General features: G+C 40.9%; 1 protein-coding gene across 5 annotated transcripts in view; it reads right to left on the bottom strand.

The window, feature by feature from the left end:
- p4ha2 (prolyl 4-hydroxylase, alpha polypeptide 2) overlaps window positions 1-15490 on the bottom strand; it is a 37301-nt gene extending 21811 nt beyond the window's left edge. For 3 of the 5 annotated variants that reach the window (XR_004221851.1, XM_012958892.3, XM_012958890.3), the window contains exons 1-4: window positions 15325-15490; window positions 5331-5430; window positions 3779-3875; window positions 3294-3445 (exon numbers count right to left, since the gene is read on the bottom strand). Coding sequence is in view for 4 of the 5 variants with exons in the window: in XM_012958892.3 (XP_012814346.2) it covers window positions 3294-3445; window positions 3779-3875; window positions 5331-5412 (331 nt within the window). In the remaining variant the exon portion in view is untranslated. 5 annotated transcript variants of the gene reach the window in all.
- Between the last annotated feature and the right edge of the window lie 7534 nt (window positions 15491-23024).

Genomic DNA, 23024 nt, shown 5'->3' with positions numbered 1-23024 from the left:
ACTCAGGTATGTTAATGGTTTCTGCAGAATAAATATATTGTTCTAGGTGGCAATTAAATGTCAATATGACTTTCCTTCTCCTTTAAGGCTCAGGCCCCTTACTAACTATGCCTAATTACTGACTGACCCTATGCTAACTGCCACCTCCCTCGCCCATCTGTAAAAATTAAGAAGTGTAGGGGCCACATACACCATTGCCACAGGACGCCTTTTGGGCAGGCCTGGAGGGCACATAGATGGGGGGGGGACAAGCTCTTACCACCAAATGCACCGATGGCAAAACAGGAAGGCAACTGAAGCACAGGCAGACATGGCTACCAAACATTGCACAACAGTGCCCTTACCTGATCCAGGAGTTGAAACCTAGAAGACTCCAAGATATGAGGTAACGTGCTGGGGAATAAAAAAGGTCCCATAGACCAAAAATCCCCTGTCCCTTGGACGCCTTATGGGCAGGTCCAATGCTTTCCTGAGGTTAAAAAGAAAATTTTGCTTCTAGTGGGAGCAGAAGGACCAAAAAGATGCCAGTAAGTGGTGTGGTTGGTCTTTTAAAGATTTTGGGAGGGTCCTTCTGATGGAAGCAGGAGGGAGGGGCTATCCTGGTAAGTACTGACATGGAGTTCGTCTAGGGAAACCTCCAGTGATTATTATTTTCCGAGTCATTTAAAAGTTAATCAAATATCAGTTGTCCTGTAGAATAAATGCGTTATTCCAATTTTAGAAATAGAACACTAATGGGTTAGATGTAAAGGTCAGGAATTACTCCAGCAGAATTAAATGGCACAGAGTGAGAATGATCCCAGCCAATTCTCTGCAGAACATAATCCAAGTCTTGGCGTAGAACAATACTTAAGAGACTGAAAGAACTCAAACAGCTCTGGGAGAATAAACCCTGAACTGGTATATGTGAAAGTAATTATGGACTTGTTGCATAAACATAGAGCTCTTACAAGGTGCGAGCGAGCCAGAATCATCAAAAACATGAATAGTTCTTGTTTAAACAGAAGACAAGAACAAGCTTTGCTTTTTCCACTGGACTGATGCTGAAACAGGTAATCAAAAATATAATTCTGATGCTACAAAACAACAGCTTTAATATAGTACTACAGTATATAAAGGCTAATGTAATTTAACCACCGAGGAGTCTTGTGACCATATAGCAGCATTGGATTGGAACTCTGAGATGCCTTCCAAATCTTCTAAAGGAGTAAAGGAAATATTATCCCTTATAATTTAAAACCAGTTAGCGCCTGTCAGCTCTGCTATAAGCCATAAACACATATGCTCTGTGAAAGTGGCATGAAGCAATTTGGATGTTCTACCAGAGCAGCCTGAAGAGAAGTTCTGACACAAGGTTTCTCTTCCTGCTGCTGAGCGCAGGTCTATGTTACAGGAGAAAAAAACCCATAAAAACATAATTCTAAGCAACTTTCCAATGTACAACAAGTACAAATTTTCCACGGTTTTAAAGTTATTTGTAGATGTAATTGCTATTAAAACCAGTATTTGTTTGACTCAACATTCTCTGCACCCCTGGCTCTGTACAACATTGTAAGGCATTAGTTAAGACAATTAAACTACCCTGCCATAGACAATACTGAGAATTGCCTCTGCTGAAACACATGTAGAGACAATTATCAGTAAATGATCAGCATTGTCTATATTTGTACCACGACAAGTACCTGCTACAAGTAGCTCCACGTGTCTTAACTCTTAGGTGATTTGATTTCTGTTACATTGCTTTAGGGCTCTGGCACACGGGGAGATTAGTTGCCCGCGACAAAACTCCCTGTTCGCGGGCAACTAATCTCCCCGAGTTGCCTTCACCTGCCATCCCACCGGCGAAAATGTAAGTCGCCGGTGGGATGGCACATGCGGTGGCGCGATTTTGCGCAAATCGCCGAAAAAGCCTTGTGAGGCAACTTCGCCGATTTGCCCAAAGTCGCGCCGCCGCGTGTGCCATCCCACCGGCGACTTACATTTTCGCCGGTGGGATGGCAGGTGAAGGAAACTCGGGGAGATTAGTCGCCCGGGAACAGGGAGTTTTGTCGCGGGCGACTAATCTCCCCGTGTGCCAGAGCCCTTAAGGGTCAGACCCAAAGACAGAAAGGGATAAACAAACGATAAAATGATCTCGACTGCAATTTTATTTCCTTAGACATACGGGACAATTAGTCAGCACGACTAAAACCACATCTGCAGCAACTAATCGCTGTTCACAAGTATACAAGTTGCTGCGTGGGGGACGCCATGCAGGAGCTAGTCAATGCGACTTCTGTAAGGGCAACTGGTCACCGCAACTGGATTTAAAAATCATAGCGACTAATCGCCCTGTCTGCTTCGCCCTAAGGGTGATGCTCCATGGGGAGATTAGATGCCTGCCATTAATATAGGTTACTGCAGGTGACTAATCTCCCCGAAATGCCTTTTCATCAGCAATAAAGTGAATCGCCAGTGAAAAGACATAAGCGCCACTTAGTTTTTCTCCTGCAGGAAACTTTGTGCGACTACAGAAAAACAAAGTTTCCTTCTGCAAAACATTGTGTGACTGCTATCCTATTATGCTACAATACAACTATATATTTTTGGATAATTTCTGGACTGTGCATGAAATTTTCTGCACAAGTTCCTAAAAATGCTCCAATGCTACAAAATTAATTTTGAATCAGATCCAGTTTAATAAATGTCATAGTTGTCCGACTGCTCAAGCTGTAAAATGAATGAATTAATCATTTTTAATGCATGGTATTTGTGAGTGACAAAGTATTCACTATTGTCTCTTTAGGAAGAATCCTACATTATATTCCATCATATCCTTGGGACTTTGCTAGTTCCTGAAGTATTAATATATCTATTGCACTTACACCTGTGATATACAAAATATATGTTAGTGCAAAAAGTACTTTAATTATTATAATAACCCTAAATTAATTGTGGTTTGCTTAGACAATTTCAAAACTATCACAGGTCTCACTGGGTACTAAGCAGTTATTTTTAAGAACTTCAACTCCTTCCTGAGCTCTTCTGGTCTAAATTATGTGCACCTGCTGAAGGTGAACCAAAAATGAAGGCCTATCCCAAAATGTTGTGTATTCTGCTTAACAAAATAAAGCACAGGGGTTTCAAATGTTTAATAGCTTCTGTGTGTTGGCTCTAATTCATGTTGTATTGCTGAGTAGTAAAGGGGTGTCAAACCCCTTCAAAGCTAAACATCAGATGTAAGTTAAGGAGATGCACTTAAGGTGTGCCTATGTATATTACAACCAAACGGATGCATAAACATTTTACAGTACCTTTGGCTGAGTCTTGAAGCACAAGGTTCTCTAAGGATGACCAGTCAGTGTTAAATCTCTTCACAAGTTTATATGCATTAACTGGGTGCCCAAGATATCCTTCTGGGTCAGCAGTTGATCTGCTAGATAGTTCATCAACTTCAGATGCCCAGCTAAATACAAAAGAAAATTATAAGGTTGAGTGGACCAGCATGAATTTCCACACTTTTTTTAAAAACTGCACTTTGCACAATGCTTTAGGTGTAGCACTTCTAGTATTAAACATTTCGTTGATTGTTTTAATATTACAGAGTAAAGGCAGGGCATAACTACAGGGGAAACAGGGGCATGGCTAAGACAGCCAGGGAGGTGGTGCAGGTGACACACAAGGGTTTTTTTTCCCTACACTAAAGAACCACATTTTTTATGGTCTTTTTATTTTAGTGACCAAAATCTTTCTAGTACATTATAAAGCTGATTAGATTTATTGAAATTATTCCTTTTACCGTTTTATTTTAGAAAGACGTTCCTCTTCTTCCCTGATGTATTCTTTTAAAGATTGTAAAAGATCTCTTTCCCTAAATATCAGATCGGTCATCTGACCTGAAAAGAAATTCAGAGTTTTAGAATAACGTTGTCATTATCAATTCCTGCTGTTTATTTCCGTATTAAGTCTATATGGCAGCATGTAGGAATGGCTCCCTCAGCCAGCTGACAAACTGCCTATATATCTTGGTTTTTATTAGTAACTGGAAAGCTGCACACCCATAACTCTAAACAGTAAAGAAAGCAGTGACATTTATTAGTGCATGAATATTAAGACTTTTACGCCAAGTCAGATGAGATGCGAAGTATCACATCTGTAATAGCTGACCAAGTGCAGTTACATTTACTAGAAACTTAACAAGATCAGTTCAGGCCTGACCGCTTTTATTATCACTATATTTGCTGTAAAGAGGATTGAATATCATAAAGCTTTTAGGTACGATGCCATAACACTCAAGCTTGTATTGTACTTGACACAATTCACTTTCACTTGCTATGTACACAACTTTTTCCAAGAAAACAGCATTTTTGCACAAGAATTTTGCTACATATACACCGCTCCTGATTTGACATGGCATTACTCCAATGATGCATGGTATTTTCCAGTGCTATTTGTATGCCACTGCAGGCCAATTTCTACTGAATTGATCATTGTTTAGACAGAAGTCTATGTTGTTCTAGACCAGATTGTGGGGAGGTTAGGATAAAAATCCATTTTGAATGCAGGTATGTGTCAGGCTCTCAACTAGGCAACTCTGCATTAAAAATGTATTAAAAAGAGAGTAGAGGCTTCCATTTAGACTACTGTACTGTACTAGATACAACAGAACAGTTTTAAATTTTGATCAAATTTTGAAGAATATATTTTGCAGAATTGCAGTTCCCTGTTAAAGCCATGCTGGGTCACTATTCTTGTTGCCAAAACTTGTCTTGGAAAAACAGATGAACATCAAAAAATCACAATAATGAGGAACAAAAATCTTGTTCCGTTAACTTCCACGAAAAAGTCGTACTTTTCACAAAGACTACGAACATTTCGGAATTCATTTAAGCTTTGGTATCATGACTATCTTTTCGCCAGGTTGAATCTGTCGAGTGCCATTGAGTCCTATGGAAGGCTTTCAAAATCATATATTGAAGGTTTCAAAGCCAGAAAGGCATTCGTGCCGTTTACGAACGTTCAGATCCGAAAATTTCTTGAAGGCAATTTTGATATTTTCATACGACCAATAAAAGCATTTTCATGACATCAAAAATTATTGTGCTTACTCTGAATAATTTCCATATTGTGAATTTAAGCCCAAAAAATTCAGACTTTAGCGAATGGGTCCCTAAGTCTAAGCTGGCTCGGTTTGGATTTGCCCAGTAATGCATTCAATCAGGGAATACACTTCTTGCTATGGTTTCCAAAACTTCAGCAAATAAATATACAAAGAAAACTTTTAGTGGTGATTCCCTGATAAATACCCCGATCAGGGACATATGAAGAAAGAACATGGCATAAATGTATACCTGTTGAGGTGAAGACCTCCGTCTGGACTTCCCATATGCAGCAAAGACTAAGCAGGATTAATGAGATAGCATGTAGCTCCATCTTCCAACACAGCTCAATCTGGAAAATGACAAATACCCTATTATTGTATTAATCTTGTATAAAGTGTCAGCAGTTAAATGTGAACTGTAGCAGAATATATGGTATAATATAAACAAATATGCATATATCAGTGATCCTCTTTCTTCACTTGTCTATCTTCGGAATAGCGAGGCCTTTACATGAGCAGTAGAGTCAAAAAGCCGACGTTTTTATTTAAGTTAGGCTTTTCACTTTACTGCACAATGCACAAGTGGTGCGAAGGCAGAAAAAGGAAGAGGATCACTTGATTGCAGGTACTCCAGGCTGGTGCCATTTTCTGCTAACAGGAGCACCGCCCCACTGCATTAGGTAAGTGATTATACCTTTTGTTCTCTTTGAAACATTTTTTTTCAATGTTTTAAACCCCGGCCCACTTTGATGATATCACAGGTTTGCAGCAACATCACTTCCTGTTTAATGGTGGTCAGCATGTGGATTGTGGATCAGGTTGCAAATAAAGCAGTCAGTGGGTAGTGGGTCAAAGCGAGTAAAATGTGGGTTGCAGGCAGTGGGTCCGGTAGGGTGCAGGTCTCAAAACTTTAATATAAGCGACCAGTTTTCTACTAAGCTTATACAACACTTGATTTCATAAAATGGGTTATAACATTACAAAAAATATATAAAACTCTTAATTAAAAAAAGTTATTAGTGATCAGCGGATATTAGTGATGTGCGGATCGAGAAAAATTCGACCTATACCTGACCCTAACTCACACGCTCCCTACCCGGCTTCTGCGCGCGCCTATAAATTCAGAAGCTGGAAGATGCAGGCCGGCAATTTTAGGTCACGGGCACCCGCCTGTGACCCTCAAGTGATGTGCCAAGGTTGGCACGTCCTGCATATAACTACTTGATATTTATTAGTACAGTAACCAAAAACTGTTACTGTACTAAAGAATGTACACATTATAGTTATTACTTCTGAGAGCAAGTAACAAAGACATATATAATGATATTAGACTCATTCGCACATGACCACAAGTGTGCTGTGTCTGAGCAGAGAACCCTGGAGCTGCTGCCTGGTCAGGAGGCGGCAGTAGCTCCAGGGTTCCCCTGTGTCAATAGCTGCACACGTACTCAATTCTGAACAGAAAGTGCGGGAGCACAACTGCTGTTATCTCTTATAACACATACGGGTCTCTGGTGTGGGGACAGGATCTGTGAAGTTTCATAAAGGGGGAGGAAAAAATGTTTAGTAGCATTGCCTATGCTACACAGTTGTGTTTCAATCTGTGTTGTATCTAAAATCAGCAGTGTGCAGATGAGGGGCTCTTTCACCAATAGCAAAGAGGGTGAGCCCAAATTGCAGGCTCTATACAAAAAAACGTGGGATATGCCTGTCAGGTTGAATTAGAATATATTATAGGTAAAAAACGAAATATTTTTGGGAACTGACATTTTCCAGATAAGGGTTTTTTCCCCATAATTTGGATCTCCGTACCTTAAGGGTGATGACACACGGAGCTACTAGTAGCAGCTACTTGTAGTGGCTACTAAAATGGACAATGCTGATCATTTACTGTTAACAGTCTCAAAAAGTGCTTTAGCAGAGGCAATTCAGTATTGCCTATGGCAGGGTATTTTTTGGCGTTTTGTAGCTGTGAAAAAGTAGCTGCTACTAGTAGCTTTGTGTGTCTTCACCCTAAGTCCTACAGAGAAATTACCATCCCCCTAATTAACTTTAACATTAACCACATTTTTGTTTCAGAAATAAGTATACCCAAACTTGCTCTAAAAAAATGATAATCTAATGTTAGATGGCTTCCTTGATTTACATGAACATCTGCTTTCCTAATTCCCACCATGCCTGCATTTTAATGGTTAAACGCGATGAGTCACTTTGCTTTGTTTTGACCATTCCAGTGGTTTCGCAGCAACGCTGGCATCTGTCTTGTACCACAGTTCACATGCCGTTCATTACTCCACACAAAAAAAATCTTGATAAAAGACAGAGAAACCAGAGAAGGACAAGATCAAAGCCCCATTAATACAGAGATGTGCCTTGTAAAGGGAGTGCAGCTATTTTAATTCAGTGTACCTGTCTACGCCCTTCTTCAGTGCATTTACACATTGGGAGAGGAAGAAGGCAAATGTTTATGGCACAAAGCTGCCGTACACGAGAAGTCTTTATAGTTATATTTTATTAGTTATATAAATAAAGGGCAAGAGAAAAAGGATAGTTGTTGATTAAATAATTGTAAAGGTATAAGCAGGAGTTCCTGTACTCTTGGAGCCTATTTATTAAGTACCATAATTATAACCAGGAGCAATTTCCCAACTTAGATTTAGTTATTCACACATTTTAACGACTTAGAATATACAGGGTTATTAAAAATAGTTCTTAGTACCAAGTTGATACAGGGACTGGTCCGATTGCTATCTTGGGGTTAGGAAGTTTTTTTTCCAGTCTGAGACAAATGGGAGAGGCTTTAGATTGTTTTTTTTTTACCTTCCTCTGGATAAATTAGCAGTTAGGCAGGTTTTATATAGACATAAATGGTTAAACTCTATGAACAAGTGTCTTTTTTAAACCTAAGTAACTAGTTACTATGTAAGTAACCTACCAATAAGCCCTTCTTCTAAGGAAACCAAGGCAATCATTAAGCTTTAAGAGACCAAGAACATGTGCATTTAAAGCTGTTCACCTATCAAACTGTCCCAATGTAGAAATAGTGGATAAAAGCGGTTCCCTTAATAATATAGGCACATTTAAATCACAACATCCCTTTTGTTGGTTACTAAATACACTATTGCTGATCTTGACATTTTTTTTACTACAGGCTGCCAAATGCAGCATGTAACCAGAGACAGTTAAAAAAAAGTAATGATAAAGAATTGTTTAAGGACTGAGAAAATGCAAACACACATAAATATGCCCTCAAATTTTAGCATCAACCATTTCTTGCCACTTTAAAAAAAAATTGCAAAGTTCTGGCTTCTATGAGTAAGATGCAGTGTACCCCATTCTCCCTTCTCATTTAGTACACACAGATCATCCCTTTAGCCTGAAGTAGGCACATTCTGTATGTGTTAGGCTTCAGAGCAACTTGTCAGAACAAATAAATCTCGCACAGCTTTATAAAAGAAAACCCCCACCAACACTTTCCCAAAAGCTTCTTCATACATACAGAATTCATCTGTAATTCTTACAGCAACTAATACTTTTATATTAGTGTAAACTGTTGGAAATAAAAACCTTATTTTTGCCTTTACATAAATAGTATATATACATGCACACACATACATACAAAGCCAAGAGAAGTGTTGCAGGAAATACTACTAGCGACAGAATTTTATATTTAATTTAGTGAGGCAGAGAAAGAAAAGCCAAGGGATCTGCCCCTGTTCAAGAAAGGAAATCAGGCTACCGATATGAATTTCTAAGTTCTAAGAAGGTTTAAAGATAATGTTGACCTACCTTGTTCTGCCCCAGTGGGTTTACAAATGGAGAGAGAGAGGCTCCAATCCTCTATCAACGGCTCTGATCCTCACTGATATCCAAGGTTATAAGGTAATTTAGTCTTCATACACACTGCTGTGAGTTCTCTCTTGCAGTGGATTTTATGCACTTAGTTTTGCATCGGCAAAAAATATAAAAGTCTGAAGCATCAGATAGTTTTTCATCCTCTAAAAATGCAACCTACGAAAAGATGGTCTCTTGATATAATTATCCAAGTTGGGGGTGGAACAAATGTGGCCAATCAGACTCAGGGTTAGGGTGGCCAGTGATAGGACAGCACCTGCCCCTTTCTTATACTGGAACAAGTAAAACGAAAAGGCAACAAAATAAATAAAGATACAGACACTCCACCATCCTTAGTCTAATGCCCATAGATGTCTCTTGCAGCCCTGAGCAACTTTATGCACACTACAGTAATATGTAGAGCCACTACTATACTGGCTATACCCAGGCATGGAAAACAAGAGTGAAGATGGCACACCGGGGTCCAAGGTAACTGATTAGTTTCAAATTGGCACCTCCAATGGAATTACTTTTTGTTGTTCTTCACATAATCATTGTAGAAGCAAATAAATTCAATACTGAATCTGCTTTAATTATTTTTGCATGTTTAACGTAGCATCATCACAAATGACTGTGGCTTTACACTAACAGATTCCAGGCCACTTGCAAGCATATGGCAACCATAAACCCCTTCCCCTTTCCTTTCAAAACAACAGACCCCTTATCAACAGTATACATCCCAAACTTCATTAAGAGCCAAACACAAACTTCACTTAATGCCTAGAAAATAATTGAATAAATGTATTTCATTATGAACGGTATACCTAATTCACCTAGTGCCCAATGAAGTCATTTTGCCTCTTTCTGCTTTGCTTGCTAACTGCAGCATGTTTCTGCTGACAGAGAATACAAATCTTATTACAGTACAGTAAATGCCAATACATATTGACAGGGAAAGCTCATGGATCACTCAGCCCTGAGATCAGAATGTGTAGCAGTACAAGAGATATGAAAAACGGAACTGAACCAGCCCACAACACACAGTACACAAAGGTCCACATGTTAATTCCTCAGGGAAAACCGCAGTTATCAAAATACAATAATTAGATACTTCCCATTACAGTAAGTCTTTGGCACACATAGGGCTCTCTTGTGTCAATTTAGCATGACTGTCACATTTTTAGGAACTGTCCTCCCACTCTTATAGACAGATAGTGGGGCCATATATGTGTATACCTATGTATTTTTACAAACAATCAGAACAGCAGGAAATAAAGCGTAACTGCAGAGGTACAACTCCTCTTAAATGAGAAGGAAAGTTAAAATCACTGGGGGGGTGCCAAATGTTAGGCACATCGTTACATAGCCTTAGGCCAGGTTTATACCCATGGCAAATTGCGCAAAATGAGTTAGATAGTTTAGGTGCTACAAAAAGAAGACTACAGCAGACAATTTAATTGCCCGCTTAGCAAACAGATGTTATGCATCTAAATGGAGCTGGCAATTTGGTTCTCTCACCATTCCAGTCAATACACATATGAAATCACTGTCCCTCTCTCCATGCCAGAGAAAAGGGAATGAATCTTGGTATAAAAAAAAAATAGTAATAGTATTTTGAAATTAAATGGGAAGTTTACCAGAAAAAATATACAACTTTTACAAGCCTATTGTAACTGATCTTTATGTTAGCATGTACTGTATGATTGTGTTTTAATGTTCAGCCTGTCTCCAAACTGGAAGTTACCAGAAAAAGCGTGCAATAAGTGCATTAGCACTCACAAAGACTTAGGTAAATAACAAGAACTGACTTTATTAATAATTGTATATGCTAGAAAATCAATGTTTCACTCGGTAGTCTAGGAGGAAACCTGGTAACAGGAGATTTCAGACATTTGACTGCTGCTGTTCCCAGTTGTAACAACACAGTCAAAGTGCCCAAAGTGCCATAGGCCTTTTTTGTCCCCAATGCAGCTCTGGCCTGAGAGTTTAATTTATAGTTAGACCTGCCTTCCCAGCTGATCCACTGTATAATGGAGACCTCATTTGCTGTCTGAGGCACAATAGAAGGGGTAAAGGAGGAGTTTGTTATGGATCTTATGAATCTTATGCACAGATTCCAGTCATGATGGAGGCTGCCGTAACCATTTGTTCACTGTATTTTAAACCATATACATGTGATCCCCATCTATACTACAAGCTAAGCTGCAGTAGGCTGGGAAGGTTACTCACTAACACATTCTTTTTGCACTACAGTGAGAGTTAAAACGTCAAAACAGATGTGCAAACAGTCAGCGAAAGAACATCACCTTGCAGAAGCCTTTTTCTTTTATTTCATGTTTAAGTGAAGTCCTTTACACAGCTGTTGTGTACAAAACCCTGATGTGTACTGATACCATGTAAATATGCAGCGATTACCATTCGCAGTAGTCAGACTAGAGGAACAAGGGCCCTTTCTTATATGTTAGGGCGTCCATGCAACATTACTGTGGACAAATAAGGAAGGATCACTGCAACTGGGTGCACCACTAAATAATATGGGCTATTCACGCACAGTATGTAACGTACATTATGTATCAATGTACTTGGCACCTGCACTACTTAGAAATGTATATAAAACTACAGTTCTATTAAAAAAGGGAAATTGGCATATGATAGTATCTTTTTAATCTATATTCACATTACTTGCTTTTCATATTTTTGCATTATTTTCCTTCATTTTTCTAGTCTTTCAATTGTCTGAAAAATTCTGAAAAGTGTGTTTTTCAACAGTCTGAAAATATTTCTGAAAAGTGCAACTTGTGATCTCAGGCGATGGTTCTCATTTATTTACATTTCTTTCATTCCTCCAGACACACTGAGCTTGGCTCCTGTCAAACAAAGGACCATTCATATGTGAATATCTGACAAGTGCCTGTGATCTTTATGAAAGCATTATTTAAGAGGGAAGGGCACACGTGGCAGATCTTCCACTGGCGAGCAAATGCAGTGCCAGTCCAATACTGCCTCCGATTCCTGCCTCTTAGTTTACTTGCATCTGCCTGGCACTGCACACACTAAGTGGTTTTTGGTCTAAGAACCCTCAAACGTGCATTTTTTGGCCAAAATTTACATCAGAAACTTAAATGGCCGTAGGTAGAGTCACCCTCTGGTGGGCACTGGAATGTCTCTATCAGATGGGAAATGCTCGGGGGAGGGTACCACATCTGCCCTTTTAGATTTTGAGCACATAGTATTGCAATGCGGTACTATGGGGGGCAGAGACTACAATAACAGCTATTGTACTTGGGATTGGCACATGGGATGATCTGTATATACGTAGGCTAATTGTGCATGCAGCGCTGTACAGTAGAGAAGAACAAACAGGGCTTAATCCAATAATGCATGTTTCAGTTCAATTCTACATGGAGAATTTGTCTACAATTTGAGCGGCAGCCAAAAGATATTTAAACACCACTGGTTTTAAGGGGCGTGCAATACAGAAAACTACTGGAAAAATGAAATCACAAGTCCAACACGCAAGTATAGGGCTGTATATTATTTTTAGAAACATTTACAGACAGACAATGCACCCATACATCTGGCAGGTTTTCTCTTTCAAAAGATGGGAGTTAACTCACTGGCCAAAAACATGACTTTATCTAAAGTGAATTTTTAAAATGTTTTAAATTCCTTTCAATTCATTCAGAAACAGAATGTGCTTACAAGCAGTCAGAGCATGGCATGCAGGGAACACTGAAGAAATGGTTGGATCGGGTTTGTCCAGCTACTATCCTGCCAGCCCCCTTGCTCTCTGCTAAAATGTGGTACATGTAATGAGAAAAGCTACATAGGCACTGGCTTTCTGTGGTTTGGGATTGCCATAAAATAACTGGGAAAACTGGGGGATGGATAAAGTGATTTTAAATTACAGCCAAGGATCCATAACATTTGTTAGGAGTGTGCTACTCAGGAAAAATTTCCTCTGCCCCTAACCAACCTTTAGGCTAATGCCACACTTAAGGGGCACATGTACTAATCCACGAATCCGAATCCTGAATGGGAAAAAATCGGATTGGAAACGAACATTTTGCAATTTTTTCGTCGCCGTTACGACTTTTTAGCGAATTGTCGAGACTTTTTCGTATTGAGCGCTCGTAAACAGCGGGCAAACCATTGCGACTTTGCATGATTTTTGAAGCCTCCCATAGGACTTAATGGCACTCTGCAGCTCCAACCTGGCCCAAGGAAAGTCACGATACTGAAGCTTGAAAAGTCGCGACGGCGACAAAAAAAACGCAAAAATACGATCATAACAAAAAAAAACGCATTCGGACGCTTTTCGGGCGTTCGTGGATTAGTAAATGTGCCCCTTAGCGTGTGGCTTATATTTTTGGCAAGCCAAAAAACACTTGCCAAAAATAGCGCCATACGCTCCTACATGTGCCTGCACCCAGATGAATGAAATACACTCAGGTGCAGGCACATGTAGCCGATATCCGCCAAAAAACATGAAACTTCATATCTTCGGCGGATATCGGCTAATTCCATTCATTTGGTGGCAGGCACAAGGTAGGGTAAATCTTGCAGAGAATACGTCCGTGTGGCATCAGCCTTAATGGCCACAGAGTGAATATCCAGGGGCTTCCGGTGTAGCCACAGCAAAGCTATGGCTGAAAAATACTCACATTAAAGATAACTATATTAAGCACTTAATAAGTGAAAAATGATATTGTAATATTATAAATACAAGTTACAGGTAAATACGAAGCAGATAAATCAGATTACACTGCCTGCAGCTCAGATCTACTCTACAAACTACCCAGCATGCACAGCTAGAGGCCCCCCAAATCTGCATAAATGCATTGTGCCTCATAAAAAACAAAAGACTTCTGAGCTGCAAGGTCCCACCTGCATCCCTCGGGCTACTGTTGGACTACAGACAAAAGATACACGATTCCACTTGTAGTAAACATTCAACCTTTATTTTATTGCTCATCATGACACCTTATTTGCACCACTGCTGAGCTGTAAAATAAACCATCATTGTTCACTGCATCTGGAATTATGTATTTTTTGTCTATTGTGTATTAGGTGGAAGGCACCAGAATTTTCCATGTGCACCCCATTTTCGTTATGATGCACAGTTAAATTGATCTACCAGCCACACTCTTTGACAGGGAAACTTTTTTGAAATAACACAACAGGGCAGTTAATGTACTTCTCCTTTAAACATTCAAGACCTGATATAAACCTCTAAAGATACATTTAATTCAAAAGTAAGCATCAAAAGTAATTTATGGGGCTACTAGAACTGACCTTAAGTCCAAAAAGACCAATACGGCATACATACATTTTTCATATAACAGTCATTATTTTATATTGAGTGGTGGTGGAAGAAAGTTTGCAATTATTATATTTTGCACTGTGCATGTAATAAAACTTAATGAAAAAGTTACATTTGATTATGCCACCTTCAGGCATGCCTTAAAAGTGTGCAATTAATATTCGCAATGCAATAAGTCTAATGAGCAATATTACACTGTGAAATTTTATTCTAATTTATTTGCAATTTTTTTCCCTTTACGATTTTCATTACATTCCCCCGTTAGCATTTTCTGGCGAGGGCACCTGTTGGTGCATGCAAGTACCATAAGGATGAATGAAGGATGAATGAAGGATGAATGAAGGGTGATGCCAAGTGTTGCCCACCTGTTGTAAAAAAAATGTAACAAGATGTGCAGAATCACCCAAGACGCCATAACATTTTAAAGAGCGAAGCCCTTGCTTTTGCTGTGAAGGTAAAACTCTAAAGGGGACAGATGGCCCCCGCCCGGCGCATGCCTATGTCTCACTAATATTTGTCCAAAAGTTCACACATGTAGTAACCCGATGCAGCCAGATCTTCTGCCTCCTCTAACAAGAGAAAGGCTAAGGGCAATGACACACGGTGCTACTTGTCGTGGCTCCAAAACGGACAATACTGATAATTGTCTCAACATGTGTTTTAGCAGACACAATTCTCGGTATTGTCTATGGCAGGGTATTTGTGGGGGGGTTTGTAGCTGCAACAAGTAGTTACATGTGTCATTGCCCTGTTTAGTTGCTATGGTTACTGCACTTTTTTTTAAAGCAAATAAACTGCAAGATCAACCAACTCCTCTCTCTCTGGGCATTTGCTGCTACTGAATTTCACTATAATTTCCTATTGCTTACTAGGAAACCGTCATTTAGTATAAGGGCAATATTCAGCATGTTACCCTACCAGACTACAAAACCAAATCTCTTGCAAATTTAATAAGGTCGTCTAAAAGTTGGGCACGTCTGGCCTGAGCTTTTATTCTACCCCCTTAAACATATTCAGTGATATTGTAGCCCCCCTTCCTACAAAGAGTTGTGCTATACTGGCACCTTGAGCAGCCTGTACCCCTTACCTCAGCCACTCTAAGCTGGGTGCTCCTGTGTTCTCAGCGCTCCTATGAACTAGCTGTTTCCTATAGCAAGTTGTGTAATAGCAACATGCCTGGGCTCACACTCCCCTCCCATTCAGCCCGCACAGCCCACTGTATCCTGACGTCCTATCCGGCGCCGCCGGCTCCCCCCCCCACTACCCGTGCAATGGCTCACGCAGCTCATGAACATTTAATACGTGTCGCCCTGGACTGATCCAGTGCAGATGTTGCTGGGGGGGGGGAGGCGCCGGCAACAGATGTTTAAATTAGGGGTGGGGGGGTCTAAAGCAGATGTTTGCACTGTCTGGGATTGGGAATTGCAAGTGTGCGATGTGCTGCTGGTTGTGCTGTCATGCTTTAATGTGCTCTTTACTTATTAGAGAAAACCACCACAGTTAAAAACCTTTGAAACATATATTCTCTGGGCACCCTTTCTTCTCTGGCCCTGAGTCTCCATGTTTATAGGGCCTCTTAAAAGGGAAAGATGTAGGTAAAATAAAGATAATATGTATGCATATGTGCCCTGGTTGTAGGGGGTCAAGCAAGGCTAAGGCATGGGCTCCTTCCTCATAGAGCGCTTCATCTCCTGACAGATGAAGCCCCAACAATACCAGGCCCTTTTCATTAGTAGGAATTCAGGATGTGGGGGTCAGCTAGCCTGCCACCAACCGTACCTGACCCGGCAAGTACCCTCTTTTTATTAACCCAAACCCTCCCGAGATCCCCAAATGGACATTGGTCCAAACCTGCAAGTTTCAGGCTGCCCCACACATCACTAGTTGGAATGTAAAACACTTTACATGGGGTGATCCTAGGGTTGCCACCTTTCCCCCTGCCTAAAGCCAGACAGTGATGTCATCGGGCATAGTGGTGACATCATGGGGGCTATGATGCAACAATTGGCTCATTGTTATGTCAATCTAGGAAAGCCCATTTTCAATATTAGAAAGACCAGGCAGTTTTGGCACAGATAGCCCTTCTGAAAACCAGGCTATCCGGGTCAAACTGGGAAAATTGTGAAAGGGGGCATTTTTAAGCAAGTACTGGGGATCACTGCATGTAAAGTGTTTTATATTCAGCAATTTTAATTGATATGATGAACACTTTAGGGCTGTGACAGACGGGGAGATTAGTCACCCGCGACAAATCTCCCTTGTCGCGGGCGACTACTCTCCCCAAAATGCTATCCCACCAGCTAGAATGTAAATCACCGGTCGGAGGGCATATGCAGCTCGGCAGTTTGCCAAAATCGTCGGAAGTTGCCTTGAGAGGAAATTTCGGTGCCACATATGTCATCCCACCACCGATTTACATTCTAGACGGTGGGATGGCATTTCAGGGAGATTTGTTGCGCGGTGACTAATCTCCCCGTCTGCCACGGCCCTTAAGCTGGCCACGCACATATCGATTTTCGATCTTTTGTGCGACCATTAGTCGCACGAAAGTTAGTTCCAATCCTCCACTGACATTCAGAGCTGAATCGTCAGATATGGAGGTAGTAACAATAGGATTTCTACCTCCTCCTGTTGATTCAGGCCTGAAGGCAGATTTTGTTGAGGCGAGGTTTCGTAAGATATTATCGGTGCGTGTGGCCAGCTTTACATAGGTAATTGTTGGGCCATTCAGAAAGGAAATTTACTGCAGGGAGATAAAGTCCTTGACACACGGGGTGTTCAATTGCCCAACAACTAATCTCTCCCATGGTTGATGACAATACCTGCCCCTTTACTTTCATTTGAATTGCCGCATGTAAAACAGATTACATGCAGCCATTCATGGTAATCAGCCAAAAATGCAAAAGGAGGGATTTTTAAAAGATTACCCAGTATAGGAACAGGTATTGTTGGGCACCAAACACCCGCAGGAGAGGAAATTTCACGCCGGGTGATGAAATACCTTCTGTATCTAAGCTTCCTGATATGAATATAAATGTATTTTTACTCAGATATCCCTGATTCCATGATTGAAAGGAAGCTAAAAGCCTGTCTGTGTGATTACTGATTTCACCCCCTCCTAGAATCTCACTGTAATGCCACCCCTGGCAAACACAGGCAGACTTTTATGGTTTGTTTCCTTTCAATCTGTGGAATCAGGTAATGAGGGAAGAGGTTGCATTACACTATTAGAATACGGCACACACAGCACATTGTATGTAGGGCACACATAGAGAATTTTCCACTTTCCTCCGCTTGCATTTTGTACACAAGAGCAGGAAAGCAGATCAGCTTTCAAACTCTCACCCCTGTAGCTCCATTGACAGGGCTGGCATCGGCCGATGTGGAGCTGTATGGAGTGGAGATTGTCTCAAAAAACACGAAAGCATGCTTACAGCTGAGTCCAGGGGAAATATGTACAGGTTCTTAACCAGGGTTATGAGTAGGGTTGCCAAATTTTTTCTAATTAAGTACCGACCATCAGGTGGGAGAAAAGATGTGATGGCACACGGAGTGGGGGAAATGGGTGGAGACAGAGTGGTTTGGGAGAGAGGCAAAGTGGGTAGGGTATAGGTAATTCTGATAAAGAGGAATGGGCAGCGGAGAGGGTCAGAGAAGGGAGGAATTTTAGGGTATTACTAATTTACCCGCAATTACCGGCTGGACCTGTCAAATACCAGCAGAGTGGCAACCATAGTTATTAAATAACTTTAAAAAAAATATTATGTAGTCAGGATGAGTGGCAACCGGGTTAGGCTTGTGCCACAGTACTTTTCCTCTACCAGTGAAAAGAGGGTGATCTGTCCCATGTTTGTAATTACAGGAATAACCTAGATCCATTTGTCATATCACACATAGTGCAGATTTTGCAATTTTTCTGATGAAAACGCACAATGTGGCATAAGCCGTAGTGTAAATGCAATCACTCTAATGATAATCAATGGACCCTGTTAATAGCTATTTCCTATAACGACAGTGTCAGACCAGAGACATTTTTATGATGAATAAGGGCAATAATATGTTGTGTTGCTTTCTCTGGAGCAAATTTACCATACCATGTGCCAGGCCTGGAATTTAAAACAGGCCCTGGTATTTCAGGTACACGGAGGCCCAAACAGTACCTTGCCAGCCCACTAGTGGCTATCTATGGCACCTTACAGTTGTCCCTCTGGCAGAATGCAACAGATTGCCATTCCAGGCCTGCCGTGTGCTATAGCACTAAAGCCCTAACATTAAGGATTATTTTGTTTTATCTCTACTGTTCACAGGTCGGACTGAGGTTCAATATAGGTCCTAGCATATCAGGTACACAGAGACCCAGTAATTAGTGACTGTGGCATGTTACAGCTGCCCCTCTGGCATTTGCCAGAATCTACAAAGTTCAAGAGATAAAGTCTTCTGTGTGCATCAAGAAGCCCCAGTTTAAATGATGCAGAACTCAAAATCTGCAGTCTGAGTCTACTCAATGGGAGCCAATTTAAAGTGAGTGTACATGGCGCCTAAGCATGACATCACTTAAGTTGGCCATTCATTATTGCAAAGTGACCAAACAAGCATATTTTTCACTAATATGCCCACCTTGAGGTGGGCAATATCAAGCTAATCCAATCACTTGGCCAAGGATCGGATTGTAATTGCTACTATGCAGGCCATCAGATAGAGGGCATGTGGACAGGAAAATCAAACTGCTCGGATCATGACTGACCAACTTTTGCCCAGATATAATTCATTGAGGGCCGTCAGTTAGCACCGGGAATAGGCCCATGGCAAATGCCAGAGGGGCTGCTGTAAGATGCCATAGACAGTCACTATTTAGTGGACTGGCTATTAGGGCACCAATTACATTTATGCAGCATCTGAGTTGAAAAAATAAATAATCCCTATAAAAAAAATTACTCCTTTTGAGCAATTCTAACATGATGCCCCATAATGCACACAAGGGCAGATTTGTACAGTGGGAACCCCCCTAGTCATTCCTACATAAATCACCTACATTCTAGGGTCCCCCTTCAGGTCAGGAGATTATAATCCCCATGTATGTTGGTTATGCATTAGTGGGTGCAGGTGATTTTCATAGAAATTAATGGGGGAAATTCTTCATAGCAAGCTATGGTTTTCGTTACTTAGAAACTTGTCCAAATTAACAGAGACATACATTTAAATAATGAACATCCCTTATATATATTTAAGCAAGAGACCTGGAGTGTGTGCACCACATGGTCAAATAATGCCTCCAATAATCTTGGCAAGAGATGAAGGTGTTAATCCATGCCTCAGCCACCCCCAGAATGTTAGGATGTCAAATGGCTCCTTCAATTGTTTATGTTTCACCTCTAGTTAAGGGCTCTGGCACACGGGGAGATTAGTCGCCCGCGGCAAAACTCCCTGTTCGCGGGCGACTAATCTCCCCGAGTTGCCTACCCCTGCCATCCCACCGGCGAACATGTAAGACTCGCGAGTCTTTTTCGCGATTTCCTGAAATCGCCCCACCGCGTCTGCCATCCCGCCGGCGACTTACATGTTCGCCGGTGGGATGGCAGGGGTAGGCAACTCGGGGAGATTAATCGCCCGCAAACAGGGAGTTTTGCCACGGGCGACTAATCTCCCCATGTGCCAGAGCCCTAAATCTCCAACAGAGATCTTGTGTGGCTTTAGTTTTAACACTGTAGTTGATTGTTGCTTTTAACAACAACACCTTTAAGATCGGCCTTCCTCTAGGTTAGTGTTCCCCAACCAGTAGTTCACTAGCAACATGTTGCTCGCCAACCCAGTGGCCTTAAAGCAGGTACTTATCTTTAAATTCCCGCCTCAAATTCCCGAGTCAAGTTTCGGCATAAAAAACAATGTACCGACAAACAAAGCCCCCTGTGGGTTGCCAGTCTACATATGGGCTACCAAATTGTCAATCATAGCTCTTTTTTGGTTCCCCTAAGAACATTTTTCATGTTTGTGTTGCTCCCTAACTCTTTTTTACATTTAAATGTGTCTCTCGGGTAAAAAGGTTGGGGACCCCTGCTCTAGATGTACAACAGGCATGCTGCTACAACAGCCTTTGCAGTAGTTACCTGCAGTCAAGCAAACTCTTGCTACTTATTATTCACAAGAGCCACTAGGTAAGGGGAAACATACTAATATTACTAGAAAAATAATGAAAAAAACAAATATCTAGTGAAACACAATATGTATAGTGTGCCAATGTACATGAATAAGAGAATAAAATTAGAAGCATATGGTAAAGTATAGGATGTAAGTGGGTAATCCTGGGAAATACAAGTATAAAGTTGATAATCTGGAACAGATGAAAATGCATAACTTGGAGGTCTGTGAGTTTAACGTGAGGTTTGTGGGATGATTTACAGATATAGGTGTTAAATTGTCTAATAACTAGTACCCTTGCTGTTGTTGCTAAAAGCAAAGCAATGTGAATGTTCACGTATCTTTGTAAATGACAATTAGCTTTAATAGAACTAATTGTTAAATGATATATTTAGTGATTAAAAACCTTTATCACATAGGTCAGAATAAAATTTAATTGAGATAATCGAACAAGATTCCACAAAAATGACAAGAATGAATGCCTCCCGTACAAGTGTCTGTCCTGTATGTGGCATGCTGCCATATGTAAAATTCATTGCATGTGATAAGGGGTTGGTCACATACAGGGGCGTACACCTCATAAGGCTCCTGGGCAGAACTAGCATTGGGGGGCTGCATTGAAATAACCAGGAAGTAAAAAGTCTTTTTTTTTTCTCAAGAACATTTTTTAAATTCTGTGTTCTTTTAGAGTAGCTCCTGTTTCCTGATTGTGCACTGTTTTTTCATGAACCATGTCATGAGGAGTGGTTATGGGGGATTTTGATGCCTGAAACATAGTCCATTGACCCCCTTTTGCATCATCATAGAGGTGGACACATTTGATGAAGCACAGTGTAATGCATTTTGTTTTATGTTGGGGGTATCTGTAGAAGGTTTGGACCTGGTTTTAGATCAGCAACCCAGTTGTATTGTGTAATTGCTCAGTCTGAGATGCTGTACTGGGTTAAGAAGTGTAGCGTGGGGCAGGTCTGAACTGTGATTCAAAATAGGCCCTGGCATTTCAAGAACACATAGGCCCAAACAGCCCCCCACCAGCCCAATAAATAGTGACTGTCTATGGCATCTTACAGCAGCCCCTGGGCCTGGCTTGGGGTACCCAACCATTAAACAAATTTGTTTTCAGTGGAACATATGACAATAGTTTTTTGCTTTTAAGAATGTAGCCACCAAATGTTTTTAGTGTCTAGTAAATATTGTTCACACCTTCAATACATTGTATTTCCTAACCTTGAGCTGGCCATACACATAATAACAATAATACCAACTTTGTTTTGCATGATTATTGGTATATGCATGGTAGCCCCCAAGCCCAACTGATCCATTTACTATGGATATTGGTCAGTTTGGAGATTAGGCAGGTTTAATATCTTTATCTGTTGATGCAGCAACTGATGTCAGTCAGTATGTGGTGGTATGAAAATGAGCCACAGCTTCTCTTCACTTGCTGTGGTTTCGATTAGCACAGTAGAAAGGCAGCCATACAGTGAATGGCAGCTTAGGGTTGCCACCTTTTTATCACTTAAAATTACCTGCCAGAAGCTTTCTGTGACATAATAGGAGGGCGATGGTGAAAGGGGATGGAGCTATGATTTCACAGATGTCCGGAGGAGGATTGGGGAAGGAGAAAGGGGAAATTAAGGCCAGGTTCTGAGATGATTGGGGGCTTAAGGGGGCTAGGGGCTGAACTTCAGGGTATCACAATCTTACCAGCAACTACATTTGTAATACCAGCTAGGCTGGTAAAATATCATCCTGGTGGCAACCTTAAACACACTTCATAGCAATTGGCCTGGGTATGGATGCTTTTAGCTGTTAAGGATAATATATTTATACTCTCTTTAATATGTAGCCTAAAGCTCAGTTTCACAAACCTGACAAACATATTTTTTGTCTCTTGCATGTCATTAATTTGAGCTGTATAAAAAAATACAGGCATTCATATAGTCCTTCAGAGAATTTAATATGCCAGTCACATTCTACATTTGTTGTTGAACTGGGGCTTGAGCATTTTATAAGTCTGCTGAATATTAATATACACCACAAAAATCACTCTGGAAGTGCTACATTCCCAGCACTGTGGATCTCATTGTTTAAGTTCTCTAAAAGTACAATGCCGTACATTTGTGTAGGGGTTACTGATCTAAAACTTTTTCAGGAACATTTTCTTGCTGAGGTAATGCTACTTCCTGTAGAAACATGCTATGAACTTGAGCCAGAACCTCTCTTCTTACAGCATGCTGCGGCTTCCCTTTATTAAAAGAACATGCCTGAAGTGAATATGTTTTGCCAGGATGAGACACTTTTCCCATACACGTAGTGAGCTCATTTGCTGCTTAGGCTATCTGGGGATACTAGGAGGATTTGCTGCTTTATAACATACAGCCTAAAGCTAGCTCTAAGATATGATCATGGAGTCAGTTTTACAGTCCTAATTGACTCAGTGATTTATGATTGCAGAACTTGAGTGCTGTGTATATAAGATTTTATAATGCAGATTTATTATTGCTCTAAATTCGCGATTTTGCGCAAATCGCCGAAAAAGACTCGCGAGTCTTTTTCGGTGATTTCCGGAAATCGCCCCGCCGCCTCTGCCATCCCGCCGGCGACTTACATGTTTGCCGGTGGGATGGCAGGGGTAGGCAACTCGGGGAG

The sequence above is a fragment of the Xenopus tropicalis genome, chromosome 3 (assembly GCF_000004195.4).
Source record: "Xenopus tropicalis strain Nigerian chromosome 3, UCB_Xtro_10.0, whole genome shotgun sequence".
Classification (NCBI taxonomy): Eukaryota; Metazoa; Chordata; class Amphibia; order Anura; family Pipidae; genus Xenopus; species Xenopus tropicalis.
Note: the sequence above shows the minus strand (reverse complement) of the source record. Positions and strands in the feature narration are given on the sequence as shown.